The 18,791-nt window shown below is 32.4% G+C and overlaps 2 protein-coding genes and 2 long non-coding RNA genes across 13 annotated transcripts in view; 2 read left to right on the top strand and 2 right to left on the bottom strand.

Moving 5' to 3' along the window:
• LOC126874028 (transient receptor potential cation channel trpm) overlaps positions 1-10,755 on the top strand; it is a 23,199-nt gene extending 12,444 nt beyond the window's left edge. For all 8 annotated transcript variants that reach the window (XM_050635583.1, XM_050635580.1, XM_050635586.1 and 5 more), the window contains one exon: positions 11-10,755. In XM_050635583.1, coding sequence (XP_050491540.1) covers positions 11-1,297 — 1,287 coding nt within the window. In that variant the 3' untranslated portion in view covers positions 1,298-10,755. The remainder of the gene's footprint in view (positions 1-10) is intronic.
• Positions 3,309-14,520, bottom strand: LOC126874069 (uncharacterized). Of its 2 annotated transcripts, XR_007692643.1 has the most exons (4): positions 14,381-14,520; positions 14,071-14,187; positions 13,770-13,863; positions 3,309-13,554 (listed from the first exon to the last, which is right to left on the bottom strand). It is a non-coding gene; the product is annotated as an uncharacterized LOC126874069 (long non-coding RNA). The 2 variants fall into 2 exon arrangements; XR_007692642.1 differs by having other exon boundaries at positions 14,071-14,434.
• On the top strand, positions 13,562-16,416 carry LOC126874066 (chymotrypsin-like elastase family member 2A). The gene is made up of 5 exons (XM_050635689.1): positions 13,562-13,865; positions 14,426-14,690; positions 14,911-15,056; positions 15,170-15,441; positions 16,198-16,416. Exons 1-5 carry the CDS (start codon positions 13,775-13,777, stop codon positions 16,378-16,380), a joined length of 957 nt encoding a protein of 318 aa, XP_050491646.1. The 5' UTR covers positions 13,562-13,774; the 3' UTR covers positions 16,381-16,416.
• LOC126874072 (uncharacterized) lies at positions 14,620-18,791 on the bottom strand. Of its 2 annotated transcripts, none has more exons than XR_007692650.1 (5): positions 16,410-16,559; positions 15,640-16,309; positions 15,293-15,434; positions 14,909-15,002; positions 14,620-14,761 (listed from the first exon to the last, which is right to left on the bottom strand). It is a non-coding gene; the product is annotated as an uncharacterized LOC126874072 (long non-coding RNA). The 2 variants fall into 2 exon arrangements; XR_007692651.1 differs by lacking the exon at positions 14,620-14,761 and adding an exon at positions 18,244-18,791 and having other exon boundaries at positions 16,410-18,000.

Below are 18,791 nucleotides of genomic sequence, written 5' to 3'. Positions count from 1 at the left end.
ATTATTATAGGCAGTGGAGTTTCGTATGCGCAAATTGGAAGAATTAAATGAACAGATTTTGGCACACCTAGGAGTTATCCACCGATTCATGGCTATTCACATGCCCAATATGGAGGGCTTATCTAGTTTTGATATAGACGGTCGCCAGCGTAGGGTATCAGAACGCTCAGAAGTTCTGTCAGAAACAGATTCTCATACCCAACTACCAGCCATTGCGATTAAACGTAAGAGATTGGTCCGATCGATGACTGATGGCACTTTCCTTAACCTAGGCCCATCAATAGATGATGATGTGCTGAAACATTCAGAAACTGCTATATCCCGTGAGAACCTCAGTAGGAACGAGTCTTCTATAAGTGGAGATGGACACACTGTTCAAGATGACATAAAGACAATCACAAGCCAGGAAACTGAAGCGAGCAAAGTAGATGGTGAAGGAGAGATCCTAAAGAAGGATTCGCATTCTGACAGCAGAGAGCTAAGCAGAGAGCCAAGCAGAGAACCAAGTGGAGAGCCAAGTAGCAAAGAACCAAGTACGGAACCAAGTAGACAAACGAGTAGAGAATTAAGTAGGGAAACAAGCAGAGAAGCTACAAGCAAAGAACCGAGCAGAGAAGCCAGCAGCGAAGCGCCAGCTTCGGAACCTATTCCTAGGCAAGATTCTACAGAACGACCTATTAGACAAAATAGTAGAACACGTTCAGAGTCAGATGATGTAACGATTTTTCCACCATCGAACATATCAAGAGGAGTAACGTGGGCTGAGCCACGTGTTGCAGTCATTCCATCGTCTTCAACAAGTAGTACGCAGAGGTCTATCCTATTAGCCATGCATGCCGAATATACAAGCATAACGGATGAGCTGGAGAGCTACTGTGGCCTTCTAAGTCCACCTCGAACACCGCCAATTTCTCCACCACCTTCGAGAGCTAGAAACTTATCAGAAATGTCTAACCCTGAGATGGCTTGGCAAATTGAGAATGAACATCTACGTGATGCTGAGGAGTGCGATTACCAACAAATGGAAGATTTAATACAGAGGAGGTACATCGCAGATGACGAGGAGCCTTTGCATACTGATGAAGCTACCTTCTTCATATCGAACGAACACAGGCATCAACTTCGAAGAGCTTCTGCCATCGATGAAGAGTCTCGAAGGCCTCCACCTACAATTTGCGTGACCAGGGAGATCGAGCAAACGCTTTCAAGGCCACCGATCCGGGACTCAGAAAGCTCAGATCCTAACGACAAGAATCTGAGTACGGTACCTGCTCCAGCGTCAGAGACCATGTGCTAAATATCAGTGCACTCGCCTCGAGGTAAACTAACCTCAATATATTTTATGAATCATTTAGGAATTGAGGTAATTTATCCTCAATACACTTTCCAAATTGATCTGACTCAATGAGACAATGCAAGTCAAGGTTACTGTGAAATATGTATTTTCAGTTGGTATTATTTTTCTAACTGTTTTTACATTAAGATATAGAGAATCAAATGAAACAGTATTTTTAAACAAAGAATGTTTTAAAATTGTATACTTGATATTTTATCGTAGCAAATAATTATAACTAAATGGAATGCATTTTTCTAATTGTTTACTTATAGTGCAATGTATTGTTGAGCTCAGATCTGAAGATCTTTTCTTATAATATTTTAGCTGCAATTTTTGTAATTTTTTTTGCGTAATTTCTTTTCATAGTTTAATCATTTTTAGCCGTAAAGTACTTAGTATATTATATATACATAATAAATATGCACATGAATACGTACATATAAATATTGAAGTTTTTAGCTCGTATTTATGCTTGCTCATATTAAAATTAATTCGAGTATTCAAGTGCTACATATTAGAACTAGCAATTTTTAATCTACTTTAATCCATTTGCTTTTTAAGTAATCATTAAATATATTATATACAATTTTTTGATCATTTATTCGTACAACACATTTGTATGCTCGAAATGCTAAGAAATCTACGTATTTGATATATATGTTTATGGTAATTTATTTAACAATCAATTTTATAAGGCTTTCAATGCTAATAAACAATAGAAATTACGATTTGTATGTACATTTAATCTAAATAGTTGTTGACATGTTTCTTGCAAATATACAACTAGCAAAATTTAATCAATTACTATAATTAAATTATTCAACAGTTAATGCTGAATTAACTTTTTTTTGGAATAATATTTTTGATTTTGTAGAAAGTGCTAAATGCATATATGCAGTTGCTACTGTTAATAATATTAATTACGATATTTATGTGCATAATAATTTAAGACATACTTAACGTCAGAATATATACAGTAATTGAATCAATTTATCATAACACACGGCAGTTACTTCGAGTATTCGAGAAAGATAATTCCTTCAGATAATTAGTGTACTTTAATAACGACGATTTAGGTACTTGAACTTCTTTAATATTAATAATAATTGAAATATTCAAACTAGATAATTAAATAATCATGTAGTTTGAATATTTAGATGTCAGAATATTTTTTAAATATTAACTTTCAAATACGACGTTCGTAATTGTACTATTCGTTGTACACTTCTTTGAATATTCCAATTGCAATAGTATTAACATTTATAACCCTCGAACAACGGATGACTGGGTCACATATATTTTTTTTAGTGTCTATTTGTGGCATTATTATACACACATTCTTATATTAATATGAGCATTTATAATTATATTTTTGTTTTTTAATTTTGTTCGAAGCTGTAAAATCATAAAAGTATCAAAAGGTGATGAAAATTATACCTTTTTTCCATAACAAAAATTATGGTTATTGCATATAAAACTATTAAAATTAAATTAGGATCCTGTTGCACAATAATTTACCAGTTACTGATATTAGTGAATTAACAAGTTACAACAATTTCTCAACAAATAGAGCGATCAAATAGTTTTTAATTTATGTAAAAAAATTGTCTAATTCTATATTAGGGAATTTATTGATATTAGTAAATTGTAACTTGTAAAACTTCACTAATAATATCAGTTGGATTGTGCAAGAAGTACCTGATAATGAAAATTAGAAAATCAAATCTTGTCATTGAAAATACGTTTCTTCGTTTCGTTGATGAGTCTTAGATGCTACAATCATAGTTGATTGAGGGTTAAAATTCATTAAATTAATTTCTTCTTGACGTATAAAACGGTTCAATATATATATACGTGCCTACTTCAATGGGACTTCTAACGACTTTTTTAAACAAGAATATGTTCCGTGGAAGGTTGCGTTGCCGCCATTTCTGTAAATCAGGTATAATGTACTATACAAATGTTATTCAAGTTCCTTCCATTTTCTATGTCATGTATTTTTCAATTTTTTATGCGCACATACACACAATTCGTTTGTTATCGCATATTATAGTAATACGAAAGGAGTCGTTATCGAAAACATTAATCTCCTCCCGTCCTTTATCTTAGTCGATGCAATTAATTTCGATTTCTTCGGTTTTCTCGTTCTCCCGAAAGAATTCTACTTCTAAGTAAATACGAGAAACCCGTATACACGATGTTCTGAAAAAAGTGTCGTATAAAATACTTACTAGACTGAGGATGCTTATGCGATTTTAGATTTTTGTAAACATAACTAAAGAAAGTGGAATATAAATAGAAATTTGTTTCATGTACTAAATATTATAATAAATACTCTACTTTGTACATTTTATGCGTTCTATAGATTTTGAATTTTTACATTTCTAAAAAATGCATAAGTATCCGGAGTCTAATAATTACAAATTACCAAAATAACGTAGAAGAGCGAAATAGAATTTTCATTAAAGAACGAAAGAATTTTCGAGCGAAGAATATTATATTTTTATTTTTAATACCATGAAGATATAAAAAAAATATCTGATGAACTTATGTATAACTATGCAGTGACCTTTGAACAATTTAATGTCTAGAAAAGATTAAAGTTGAAGATCGATATATTTGTAACTAATTATTTATAAACCATGTTTGTAATTTATACGACCAATCGATCAAAAATCATTGCGCGTGGACTTGTTTCATGCGGTACCATTGGCAACGAATATATAAAGTGACCTTGAGAAATTAAATCAAATAGATTTCTTCTTTTACATTTCATGGTATTCTGAGATAAAAGTATATTATTCTATTTGGACAACGTAAGAGAAAAAGTGATAAAAAATAATTATTTTAGACGACACTTATTTTGATACACTCTGTATATACACGTAAATATTATACATATGTCGACATAACGAAATCAAACGTTATTTTAACAATGATAAACTGTAAAAAAATCAATAATGCAGTTTCACCTAGTTTTCACAATTAATCTTTTTTTTTTCTTTTTTTCTTTAAGAGAAAACATTTTGCATTTTTTTACTAACATTACTTTAGAATATCATTAGTATCGACGAGAATATCGTTAGAATAAAGAATGAAAGAAAAGAATTATCTGTTGTAAATATATTGGGAGAGAAAAAAATTCGATGCCAATTTGTGTTCAGGGATTCAGTGAAAAAATTAGGTGAAACTCGATTATCGAAATTTTCGAAGTACATACATACACACATGTATAGTGGTGCTGATACATTATTTAATGAACACCAGAATCAACATTTTTCAAGGTCGTGTTTGCAAGACCAGAATGTACAACTAGAACATACACCGAAAGGGATCGAAAACCGGCGTGTGCTTAATCAAATATTAGATACTTACAATTAGTATAAAAATAAATCCTATACAGTACTGCCTTATAACGAGTTAGTTGAAATTAAATCTGGCCAGTTAGCAAAGGAGAGTTTATTCCAGGAATTTTATTCTTTGGCTAAGAGAAATGGATAGAATGATATAATAACATTCAATATTTAGATTGATTTCAGAGTTTGTAGATAGTTTATATAAAAGTGATAACGACAGTCAGTTACCAAGACGTACCACTTTGACCGGTTAAAATGGCAGTACTGTAAGTTACAGATCTATAGAGAAAACTGTACTGGCTTTAGATGCGATTTCGTTTCGATAAACCACTATCCGAGATATTATTTCGGATCCGATAACGAGATCGACTTTTAATGTAAATAATTTCCCCAAAATTTCCCCAATCACATGTAAATGTGTAATATTCAGCTTTATTATCTTTTAGACACGTGCGAATTGCGAAACTAAAGCAAGTCGAATCGTTTAACTGTAGTGCTTAACAAAAATATTACAGTTACATTTAGCCTATTATTGTGGAGGTGTTTTTTCCTTAATTACCGTACTACGAGAAATGATCTTTTCGTAAAAACAAAGTTTGTTCGTATGGAGCTCTGTTGCTCCGTTCTCGAGAAAATCGAGGTTGAATATTCGTTAAGTACGCGTGCACTTAACTAGCCCCAATCTCCTTAGTTTATCAGATCTAACTAACTACCGCTACTTTTATTTATGTTTATAAATAGTATTAGTCGAGGTCTGATATAATTATAAACAATGTAATTAGTATCTTTGACTTTTAATTGTTTACGAATTTCTAGAAGCGTCGCACTTCGTGCAGCATATAGATTCTTGCTCGGCGTATTAAAGAAGCGTGAACCGATGATAATGTGTTAATCATTTTACACTATATGAAAATATTTTACATATAAATTATTTTCACTGCAGAAGAGGAAACTCTAAGGTTTGGTATAGATGAACGGTTTGCGAGAACGTCAGCGGCGTGACACTCTGTTGCTGCGTTTTAGAATAGCATAGATTTATATGAAGTAGTTTACACGGGAACGCAAAACGTGGCGGCAAATTAACGCAAAAATTGGACGCATAAACGTAGTAGGAAATTACCACGGCGGTTACGCTATCGCAAATCGCTCGTCTGCCTAAATGGAATGTTATGCGGCTCGTACCGATCTATATACGTTCACAATTTTCGCATAGCTGCGTATGATAAATGTACTATAAACGCGAGATGTTATGAAATGATTCGCACGTGTCTATCATCATTACTGCCGAAAAGTTTTTATGAATTTTTTGAATGTACATTTAGGGCCTTATCACGCACTACCTGCTGCGTCGAACACAAAATTTACGGACCATTTAAAACCAAGAAAAAGAAACAACAAAAGTAAAAAAAAAGTAATATGAATAAACAAAGCGAACCATATCACGCGGATAATTACGTTCCTAAGAACGAAAGCCAATCCGTGTTAGTATGTACGGTATGCAGATGATAAGCGAAAATTCGTTTGATATTTATCATCTAACGTAAAAGTAACAAAAAAAAAAAAAAGACATAAACGATAAACAAACGAATATGCCTAATTGTATAAAAATTGTGTATAGTTCGTAAACATTTTAAGATGAGAACAGAGCGAGAGTACGAGGCAAATTTAAGACTGTATCACAAGGAAATAGTATGTTTACTTATTTTATTCTAGAATCAGTAAATAGACGAGCGTGCGATGAATTGTTAATACAAATCCGACATAAGTAGCGATGCAATGTCTGTATTCAGAAATGTTAGATGTATTGTTAAATTCGAGGTATTTTTTGGAAAAATATGATCTTTGATTGAAAAATCGAATTTAACGATACGATCACACTAACTAATTTTAATTAAAAGTAATAGATTTGTATCTATTTATACCTCGAATTCATGTTACTTTTATTATACTGGTAGAACGATGGAGCTTAACCTTAGAATTAAAAGATTAACCTCCATAAAAACTATCTATTTCCGCATAATAATAACATTTTTCGTTATTGATAGTATTATTATTGTTGTATATGTTAAATTATTGATTCAGACAAGAATTAACCAATTGAGTTTTTCGACATTGCCCAAAGAATCAAAGTGACATCCGCGAAAAGGAAAGATTTGTGAAATAAAACGAGAAGGTGCTATCGTGTAAATCGAGCCTTACGTAATTGGAATTAAGCAACGAACACGCTTGCGATTTATCGTCGATAAACGTATTGTATAGTATTTCCATAAGAAGCTTCGTTACAGGTATAATCATTCGATAAATACCGAATCGCTCAAAAAATGCTTTCGAAGACATCTCTTCCCTTCCATTCTATCTTCCGTAGTAGACTATTTCAAGCTAACATTAGTTCTGCTATCAAATTGTTTCTCGACAGCTTTTAAGATTTTATCAATAAGAAATCGATACGATCAATGAATCGAATAGCGGAAGAAATAAAGTGAGGATAGATTGGTGCTTTGTTAATTATGCAGTTTAAAGTTTCTAAACTGCATAATTTATACAGTCATTATCTAAATATCTTAAACACGAAGTTCATTTTGTTTTGCTCCCCATTTAAGGCGGGATGTTCTAGGTGTGCTTAATGCGCGCATCTGCGCCAAGAGCAGTCAAATTCGAATCACATGATAAATCAGATACTGCGAAAACAAAAGCATACTTTTTCATTGTAAAGGTACAAATGTGCCCGACGGATGTCGGCTGCGATATCGCAGCGAGATAGCGTTGCTTGTGTGACTTGGGTTTAAGACTGCTTTTGACACAGGACACGTACGTACATTGGACGCACAAAGGAATTCTCGCCTTTAAGCGGTGCTGTGTGTTAATACAAAAAACGCGTCCGTGGCAGTCCGTGTACAAATAAAAAGTTTAGTGTCGGTTCCCAGGAACAAAATGACAAAAATGACGCGTTTAACGCGTTAATGGAAGACCTGAAATGAGTTGTAATTTTGAATAGTACAAAATTAACGAAAGTAAATGTAAGTTTGTGACGAGTGTGAAAAAAGTAAAAGTTGAATGGCTTTTCCTTACGCACCGTTATCGAATAAATTTTGGACACCTCGCTATATTTCCTTTAATTAATAGTTTATCCAGCATCTAAATCGCCGTGCTTTAGATTGTGATATCCATTAGGTTTTACCTGTAAGTTCATATGGTACAAAATCAAGTTTGCTCAACATATCTTATGCATCATACGTAGGACATGTGCAAGTTGACTTGTGCTTTAAATCAATTTTTTTCCTTTCATGCTAGAGATAAAATAAAGAATACATGGAAGCATGGGAATTATTTTAATCTTATTTGTTTCATTTCCTTTAACATCCTAAATTCGATTTGTAGTTTGATGAAAATTTTAATAAAGCTGCTTTTGTATTTTTATTTCATGTTATGAAAATACAAATTGCTCACACATGTCCGTCAAAATTACGTGATTAACGCAGAAAGCACATTATATCATGTTCGTAAGTAAATGCGTGATATTTCATTGTCACAGTATATATTATTCTTTTGTGCACTACTCAAAACAATTACAAATCATTCAATAAACTCATTATGTCGTTGATACATACGCATGCTCAAAATCTCTTTAACTGGTTAACCCATATAAGCAATAAAATCAAAATATTAGTCAAAATATCCTATCGAGAAAGTGATCAATAAGTAGAATATATGTAGTATATTATTAATCAACGAAAGAATATATATACATACACATTTATTGCAAAATATAAAAGATATAACTATATGTATGTAATCAATATATACTTATTTTTTCTTGGATGCATTATATGTACCTTTACGAAATTTGAATGCAATAATTTCCTCATTTACAAAGTTCTAACCTTACGTAATTGTTTTGAGTAGTGTGTCTATTTCATTAAAAAGAAGAATAAGTCTCACCGCCTATAAAAGGATTAACATGTTTCGTGCACGAACACAAAACTCGAAAACGAGATTTGAAAAATGGAAAAACGTTTGATGTAAAGAATATGATATTTTTAGGATAGTTGATATATCGTTCAACAATGTTCCTCCGCTTCGTTACCTTTGTACGATATTAATGATAACGATTTCGTATAAATATGTACAGACAAAGACGATTAAAGGTAATGAACACGCAAAATAAAATACCACACAGAGACAGACGATCGGAAATGCCCTACTGCGTTTTATGTTCAATCGAGAACTGTATCATTTTGTGTTTTTAATCCTTGAGAGAGGTAAATGAATGGACTATTGGAATGTTGTGTAAAGCGAAACAATAATCAGACAATAAAAAACAATCACCTGTGAAGGGAAACGTCGCGTTACAAATTTGAAGATTTTGCTCATCTTCATTGATCTGAATCAAAAAAATAAAAAACAAAAAGAAACCTTCAAACTTCTTGCGTCTTCTTGCGATATGTCGTCCCTTTGAAGTTATCTTGTTAATTCGGTCAATGTTCATAAAGACGGATTCTCACCGACGAACACTACACGAACACTGTCAATCACTTGTAATTACAAAATTATAAATGATTCAAACTATATCATATTTGATCTTATTTTAATTAGACAAATGTTATGAATAAGGCGTGAATTTGTTAAGTCGTTGCTCTAGTTCTTATTTACAGCTAAAAGTTTTATTTAGACTTTATATTTCATGTAGTTTTATATAATCGTATAGAGTTAGAATTTAAGAGAACTGAATATTTGTTATTTGCTAAGTAGAATTTTCATCATATTCTCATGAATTTGTATTCTTTATACCGATGAGACATATGTGCATTAGCTAATTACGTTCTTTAGAAAAATGGGGTTAGGACAGTTAAGAACTAGGACAACGAAGTGTTTACAAGAAGATTGCGTAATGGTTATGAAATATCTGGGAACGATATTCGTGAGATGTTAGCCGGTGTGGATGTCACTTTCAACTTCTCACCGCGAACACAGGATTTCTATTTCCACATTTTTCGACTTCAAGTTCGAGTTTGTATTTTCTCTTGATATGCAAAGAGTCCCATATTGTTCGCGAACGCTGGTGGAGACGCACTTTAACGCGATCGTTTTCCTGTAATGCTGTTACAATCACTAGTCGTCAAGAGTAATCGTATTCGACAAGGATTAAAATCACAAACACGAGAAACTGTCTGTTACACTTTTCGACCTGTATATATTGTCTGTACCGATATTGTAAATACACTCGTTTGTTCACCTACACAATCAATTGTATACATATACTGATGCAATGTAATTAACAGAAGAGGTCTTGAACTGTTCGTTGTTCCACGACACAGCTGAACACGCGTACATTGATCTTTTTTTGCTCGATCTTTTGATCACAGAAATGCTGAATGATTGCAGTGGACATTTCAAAATTTTGTTCGGTAAGGAACAATCTAATATTTTTTAACATAAATATTGTTAGATTCAAGAAGAGATTGAATTTCTTCTCTTTCTTATTTATTTGTATTACATTAAATTTTTATAAAAGACATCTATGTCTTTTGGGATATTTTGTTAAACATTTTCAACGTTGAAATTCTTTTTTAATTAAGATAATGGGACAATTGACCTTTGGGTATTGTAATTTCTTTCTTTCGAAATATATAATTGTGTATTTGCAATCGTTCAACATTAATGAATAAAATTTTTGTATTGCTTACCAAAAAATGTTCTGATTGACTATATATCATTGTATTGTCAATTACAGTTTATAAGATACTTTGTAGCAATTTTTATCTCCTAAATGGATTCAATCTATTCCGTCTTTTTACACATTCAGCACGCTTATTATTGTACATGTATATTATAACGATTCTCGAGTCTGGTTGATCTAAAAGGAAACGCCGTATCAAATTAGGCTAATTTGCTTACTCGCGATATATTGCTGTAAATTCGAATCTCAATCTGTATTGATTGGAATGGTTAAGAGAAAGCAATCGACTGTAATAATAAAAAAAAAGTACACAAATAAACAAATATATATACCCTTGTAGTCCGGTATAAAAACAAATTGATTAAAATATATATAACTGATCTCGATGTGTTTTCTTGCTTTGTGGCATGTGCCCACCTTTCCTCAGCCGCCATATTGCATTTTTATATCCGGGCAATATAACACTTCCGGTCTACATATAACCTTTTACATATTTTATTATAATTTATTACAAATTATAATAAATTATAATATATATTATATGTACCTTACATATTATTATTAATGATATGACAATAAAAAATTTATATGAATTTGTATCAAAAGATATCTCAGTTTTATATCTCAGTTTTTAAATTTCAATTATGATAAATAATTCCATAAGATTTGAAAACTACCTAAGTATGCAGGTGTAGTAAATGGTGCATGCACTATGTTCTTTAAGGATATCAGAAAGCAGTTTTTTTACAACTTTCTCTATTGTAATTAATGAGTGAAAATGTGTATCGTTTTTTCATAAATATTAGATGCACTTTTTTACAATTGGATGAAAAAATTATTACAAGGGGGAAATATGAACATTTTGTACAGCCTGTAAGCAATGTATAGTCGAAACGGAATATTTTCATTTTCTGCATGTAGGAATTTTCAATTGAACGTGAAACACACGGAATTACGGTCATGTTAAATCGCTTTGGAAAAACAAAAGGATCGCTTTCATCGACTTTACTGTCTTCGCTTTCACAATTAGAGCTGATTCTATACAAGTATTACACTTGGACCGTTTCTAGTGGAAATAATACGAAATTATTCGATGTTAGCTGAAATAGTGACAAAATTGAACCATAGAAAATTCAAATAACGACGGAAGATTCGTAGAAAACAATTTTACTTTACATCGCTTTCTTCTGAACTATAAAGGGAGAAAAAAGGAAATCTCGTTTACACGCTTCCTGCCTTGTTTCAACTATATAATTTACGTCGTGGAATTTTTGTAATTTCGATCGAGTTTCATAATTTATAACGCTATAAAGTTCTTTTCGAACGAATTAGCAATGCTAAAAATGTTCTCGTGAACAGAGAGAGTAATTAAACACGCTCAACTCGTTACTTATCTCGACGTCACATTGCATTCCTCCTCACTTTCCTTGCCTCATGGAAATGGCCTCGATAACAGGAACTCTACAAGCTGCTTCAAAAAAGGAAACAAACTATTATTTTTAGTTCTCAATATCCTCAATTTATAATTAACACGTTTTTATGCAAAAGTTATACAGGTCCTTTCAAAACATGTCTTCCAGTTTTCAAATTCGAACATTCTTCCTTTTCTCATGGAACAATATTCGATAAATCTTTTTATTTATGATACTTATATTATTTAATTATATGTTAACAAAGTAAATTCCAAAGATACTAATGTCATCTTCAAGTTTTTATTATTTTTGCCTTTTACGAAAGAATTAATTTCAAAATCGAGTATTGTAAGTATTGCTCGTCTGCTTCTATAAATTAATTTGATAATCAATGTAATATAATGATCCTTTTCCAAGAATTTTGTGACTGAATTTTTGAATCGTCCTCTAGGTTCACTGCTCTGCATCACTGACATTCTCGTTGTAGTGAAATGACAAGCTATACGTGCGTTTATGTTTCTCAGCGAGAATCCGTTTCTCGAGAGTAATGATTAACAGGTTTGTTGGTAAACACGCTACTGCATCGGGTAATTCGACGTCAAGCAAAAAAGCGATCGTTCCTCCGATGCCTCGATAATGCGTAATTACGAGAAACTACAACTAAATGATTCATAACGGATTATACGTTACAGACTGAAAGGAAGATCTGTAACGCAGGATGTATTTAGTAGGCGAATTGGGTTTCTAGATCTAGACATCACCATGAAAATATCTCCATTTCTAAATTTTGATAGTTTAAGATTGAATGACGTATACATTTTTTAAATCCTACAATTTTATCCTCAAGTCCTTTTAGACACTAAGTTGGATTCAAATTAGACAAAGATTATTTTAAATAACACATTTTTTAATTACAATCTTCAGTCCTTAGCTCCTCTTAAACATTAAATTATATCTGTGCCAAGTTCATTAGATTTAGCTCAATTGAGATGAACCAAAATTAAGTACTAAATTAAACACCGAATTAACATTAAATTTGAATAATTAGATCTAATCCAACATTGGATGAAATATAATCTACATAAAATTAAGTATGAATTACATTCACTATCTCATTAGCAGAGCTGAAACAATATCTTAAGTCTCTTTAAACTCAACGTAGTGATCAACTTTCTTTTTCCCATGAAGATTTTTCTTTCTCAAAGAAATAGTCTTTAAAATTCCTATCTGAAAATCAACGAAGAAGATTTGATTCTATTCTAAAGGAAGTGTGTAACATGCGAGTTAATTGGGAGTTAAATAGCCAATAATAAAAAAAGGATTCATTGATAGAAGGATCTTATTGCACGCGTTTGCGAAGACACGTGATTCATAATCGTATCTAAGAAAAATGAACGTTTCTAATTGGTATGAAAAGAGCGAGGAAGAAAGACAGTGATGGCAAAGAGGTAACTTTCGTTAGTGAGAGCGATATTCGTCTGTTTAAGAGCTGCCAGTTTCCACTGGTTCGTCGTGATCGCAAGTATGCATATTCCCCTTCTTCGATGGGAATCGTCAACGATCACTTTCTTCTAAGTAAGTTCCTTCGAAGGATTTACTCGTTCTAGTGAACGATCCGCAACAAGGATTACCTAGTCGTACTCTCGTCACTTGCCTCTATCGTCTTTGTTAAAAGTTGTAAACTTTTCTGCATATCTTTGTTAAAGTACCTTTTATTCGTTTACTTTATTTTCTTCGATTATGCGTGTCTTTTTAATATCATTGTGATGTTATCTGAAAGATGATAGAAATTAATTAATTGATAGTAAAAAAATTGATTTGTGTACATTGTGAGACTTAAAACATTGAAAGGTATATCAAGAAAATTCATTATCGATAAAATAGTAAAGTTCAAAGTGTATATGGTTATAATTCAATATGAAGAGTATGAGACAATAAAGTGTACGGGGTTGAAGAAGATAGTTGTATACATGGTGTGCTTCCCTTACTGGAAATGAATCTTCGCGGTGGGCTGGCGATACTTCTTTTCATTCTTGCGGAGATCGACTGCACGATCCTGAGGATCGTTCAGGAAGATCATTTCTGTAAGTATAACATAATGTTAAGCTACCGTTTCTATAACACTTATCCTGTATTTTTTCAATATTGTTTATAATGTATTTTTAGATATTTTTAAAATATTGTATGTCTTTTAACTTTTTAAGGAAGATCATTTTTATTTTTCAAGTTTGATAGCCATTAAACATTTCAATGCAATTTCTATTCATATAATAAATAGATTGTTTGTACCTTTATGAGAAATGGAGAAATGGATAAGTCTGCAGGATGCATTTAATATGCTAAAATAAAAGCACTAATAATATTTAGTGAGTGACACAGATCTCCATCTAGGTCTTATTTCTGTAACTAAATTGAATTAGAATTAGAAATAGAATTTATAGGGGGACTGTTATACATATATCATAGAACTATTATATGCATTTTGTATACTTTTAAATCTTTAAATTTCGCGTGAATTCGTAAAAATTTGCAATCTACAAATAACCGTTTCGTCAAACCATTGAATATATTACGTGTTTAATTGATATTAGTTGACTACCAGTGAAAGTCAACGAGGTGGGAAACTTGAGTTTTTGAATAACAGCTTGCGGATGTCCTTCAGCATCGCATAGGCAGCCACGTGCGATTCTGTCGGTGAAAAACGTCACTTCTTCTACTGTGGACAAGCAAAAGAACGTCGGCAGTACAACGGGTCGAATATTTAACGGGAAACCGAGTAAACGAGGCTCTTGGCCCTGGCAGGTGTCTCTACAGCTTCTCCACCCAAAATTGGGATTTATCGGTCACTGGTGCGGCGGCGTTCTCATTGAACCCACTTGGGTCGTCACAGCTGCTCATTGCATTCATAAGTGGGTTTCACTTTTCATTGAATCTATACGAACTTAGCGACGAGCTTCCAGCTTATCACTATATAGAGTGTCTAAAAAAAAAAGATTTATTAAATTATTAGACAAATATACGATGTTGTTAGCCAATGAAATTTATCCGTACGTGTAAAGATTAATTAAATATAAATATACATATTTTGATCACCATCGATTTATAAACTGACTGGATATTTACTTACAGCGAGCTTTTCAATTTACCGATTGGTGCACTGTGGACGGCGGTGGTCGGGGAATGGGAATTAGACTCCGGTGGACGAGGCTCGGCAAGACTACCTGTTGAACGAGTGATCCTCCATGAGAGATTCAACAATTACTTACACGATATTGGTAAATAAACGATTTTAACCCTAAAGTGGTATCGTTGGCTTGATAAGAAGCTAGGTAACTACGATAGTTTGTGTTAAAATTACTAAAATTTAGGATATTCAATTTTCTCTTAGCGCTGATGAAGTTAGCTAGACCAGCTCCTTTGTCCAAAGTAGTACGAACGATATGTTTACCGGAGCCGGAAGAGGAGCTTGCGAATAGACAATGCGTCGCTTCTGGCTGGGGTCGATATGGACCTTCTCAGTCACTTTCCACTGCATTATTAGAAGCCTCAGTGCCATTGCTAGATCTTGAAAAATGCATGAAAGCTTATGGGAAATCGGTATCGCTTCGAAGCGGTCATCTCTGTGCTGGTCACACTGATGGCTCGACCGGAAGCTGCGTGGTAAATAATCAATTTCTATATTATATTAACTAAATTCCTGCCGAGTAAAAATGTAAGCTGGAATGCTTGATATTATTATATCATATTATGCTGCATACGAGTAACATTGTTCTAATCTTATCATTTCAAAAGCAATTCTTTTTATCCAAATTCTAAAACATTTTCATCGTTTCGTTTCATGAAATTTAGAGTTATTACTTTCGTCGTTACATAAGATATCCACCACCGATCATCAAAATACACTTAAGTAGATTGGAATCCTTGCATTTTCTGGATAATGCAATCTGGCTTTCTATGACAACGCTCTATCCAGATGAATCACGTCAATTCCTTTACTTATAAAATTGCTATTTATACCAATGTGAAATTAACATTAAAATCTCTCCATACTCATCATAATTCGATTTTAATACGCCTTCTGAAGCATTTACTATGCTTTATAGTAAATATTTTTCCCTTTTAAGGATATTCGGTATTACATTCGCACACCTAAAAAATATTTTCGACAATTAGTTATAAATCTTTTTAAAAATTTTTGAATATACATATATATATATATGATATTAAGCAATATTGTAAGTTACAAGATAAAAGTATTGTGGTACACATTTCTACGTTTCAAGATTATTAAAATTTGATTCGAATATTTTAACAATATTTTCAGTAATTAGTGTCGTAAATGTTTTTAGCAATATAAATATACATATATACATTTATAAGTAATGTTTTAAATGATAAAATAGTAACATCTCTTAGGGTGATTCTGGAGGACCATTACAATGCCGTCGCGCAGACGGAGTATGGCAATTGGCAGGCGTCACTTCTTTTGGATCAGGATGTGCTAGACCAGGATATCCTGATGTGTATACTAGGATACAGTATTACGTAAAATGGATAAGAAATACTATGAACAATGACGATGATACGCAATTTTTATAATTTTGATCAGTATATTAATTCACGTGTACCTTGAAATGTAGATAATATTTATGTAAATATTATTCGAATAGACCATTGTACATATGCATATACGCTCTCCTGTGTAGCTTTTAGTACAAATAATTTTTAATAAAAAAAAAAGGTACAATGTATTGCTCTACTTATTATATGTATCTTATCCACACAAATTTACCATAATTTGGAAACAATCGCAAAATCTATATACGAATAGAACACGCTGCATCTGAAAACCATAAAACCTCGATTTCAATAGGAAATAAGACCAAGCATATACATATACATTCACGTGTTATGGAAATGAAAGCGCACCCACTGCGCTGGTAAGTTCCAAAGAAAAGCCATTCGCCAGGGGCTAAGGTATCTTCCTATGCCCGCCAACGTACATTATAATATACAGTGGCTCATGAAAGTATTTTAGCATTTGTAGAAAACTTTTACAAGTATATTATAACGTATTATCTATTTTTTTATTATTTTATGATATATTGTATATAAGTATAAATGTATGACGTGTGTTGTGTGAAACTCTTTGAAATCTCCTTAGCGATGCAATGAGCCTAGTAGTTATGGTACAATCGGCAAGGAATAAATATCTATATGCAACGATCAATTATCTGATTCTCGTGCAACGGCCATTTTCACTTTGAACAATAATTTCATATATGACAGAAAATATAAATAATCTTTAATTTATATTTTTACAGATATGTACAGATTTTACAGATTACACATATATCCTGTATGTTAGATCGTGTATATGCAACATGTTAGTGTTGAATATTTTATGGGGCGAAGTACAATTTTTAATAAAACAGTTGATTGTTATTAATTTAAAAACAAATTGAGGGTCGGTTCCTTGTCAATTGTACCATTATTACCGAGACACCCTCTATATTTTGCTAAAAGGTTTCTGCAAGTGTTCAGATACTTTTGTGAGCTGCTGTATGTATACTTCGAAATGATACCGATGTTTCTATACCGGAAATACGACCACATCTGCATTTATATGACTCTCATAAGGGGAGAAAATCCGAAGTTGCTTCACTCTTTTCGAACATCGTAGATTCAATGTTACGCAACCTCGTGATTGTGCGTATGACAACCAAAGCGATTGCATCTCCACCTCCTAGTCTCTCCTCTCCCTTTCCACCCATTTCCTCTCTGCCCCTCTTCAACCGATGAAATTAGAAGTATCGATCAGTCACAGGAACCGCGTACACCGTGGTAACTAAGAGACTCTGAACACACAAATTATGCCGAGATGCATCCATTAATTAGCTTAATACGTACCACTTAGCATACCAAAGCATGCTCTGATCAAGTTTCGTTTACACCGTCTATCCACTATGTTTCTGTCGTTATTATGCACTGTGTGTTCTAGTGTCGAGTGTTTATCGATTTATTTGGAGCCATACGTATGGCTTGTATATTATAATTTTTCGGTTTTCGAAGAATATTATTTAAATAAAAAATGCTTGACAATAAAAACGTGCAATGCTATGTAACGTTTTACAAATAAATGGATTGTAATGACAAATCAACGACACGATATTTCTCAATGTTAAATCTATTAATGCTAAAATGTTAAAACGTTAAACCCTGAAACATTGAGGATTTAGCAATTTTATAGTCAGCGTTTCTACGTCTGTTCTATTTATGCTATGCTCCATTATCTATATTATTTATAATATTCTGTTTTGTATGTTATCTATAGTATTCTGCATGCATGCTATCTATACATATTATATCTCTGATATTGTATTATCTATATTATCTATATTATACTTGTAGTGGCACATGGCCGTAGAAAAAGTTTCAAAGGAGAGACTCATATTATCGTACCTTTGAATATTAACGTTGTTTTAGGTTACAACTTAACTTTTTAACTTAACTTGACTTTTCGTGGTAACATCCGTTAATATAGATGTATGAACGTGCTACCTACGACAATAGTATTATTATCATTTCTTCGATTGGTATAGCAGCACTGGACGACAGACGGTTACTTTGTACTAGTAGTTGTACTTATTTTAATGTATCTGACTATTACAAATTCATCCACTCGTTATTTTATTAAATAAACCTACACGTTACAACCACCTCGCACTGTATGCATTTTATGCATATATGTATACATATATTATCCTATATGTACCTATATTTCATACTATCTCACCCTATCACGTTTATCGAAATATGTTACTAAATATAATTCAAAATATTTTCCGCGCAAGAATAATAATTTTTATTACAGTAGATCTATGGTAAATCAGATGATCTTTAGAAAGGAAGAACAGTACTAATATGCTACAAAATATCCTGTATAAAATCACGAGTTACCAACCAAGAAACATGAGTTAGTTCGTCAATCAGATTATTTAAAAATGACT

This window comes from Bombus huntii, chromosome 15, assembly GCF_024542735.1.
Source record: "Bombus huntii isolate Logan2020A chromosome 15, iyBomHunt1.1, whole genome shotgun sequence".
Lineage (NCBI taxonomy): Eukaryota > Metazoa > Arthropoda > Insecta > Hymenoptera > Apidae > Bombus > Bombus huntii.
The sequence above is the reverse complement of the archived record's forward strand: the minus strand, read 5'-3'. Positions and strand labels throughout refer to the sequence as shown.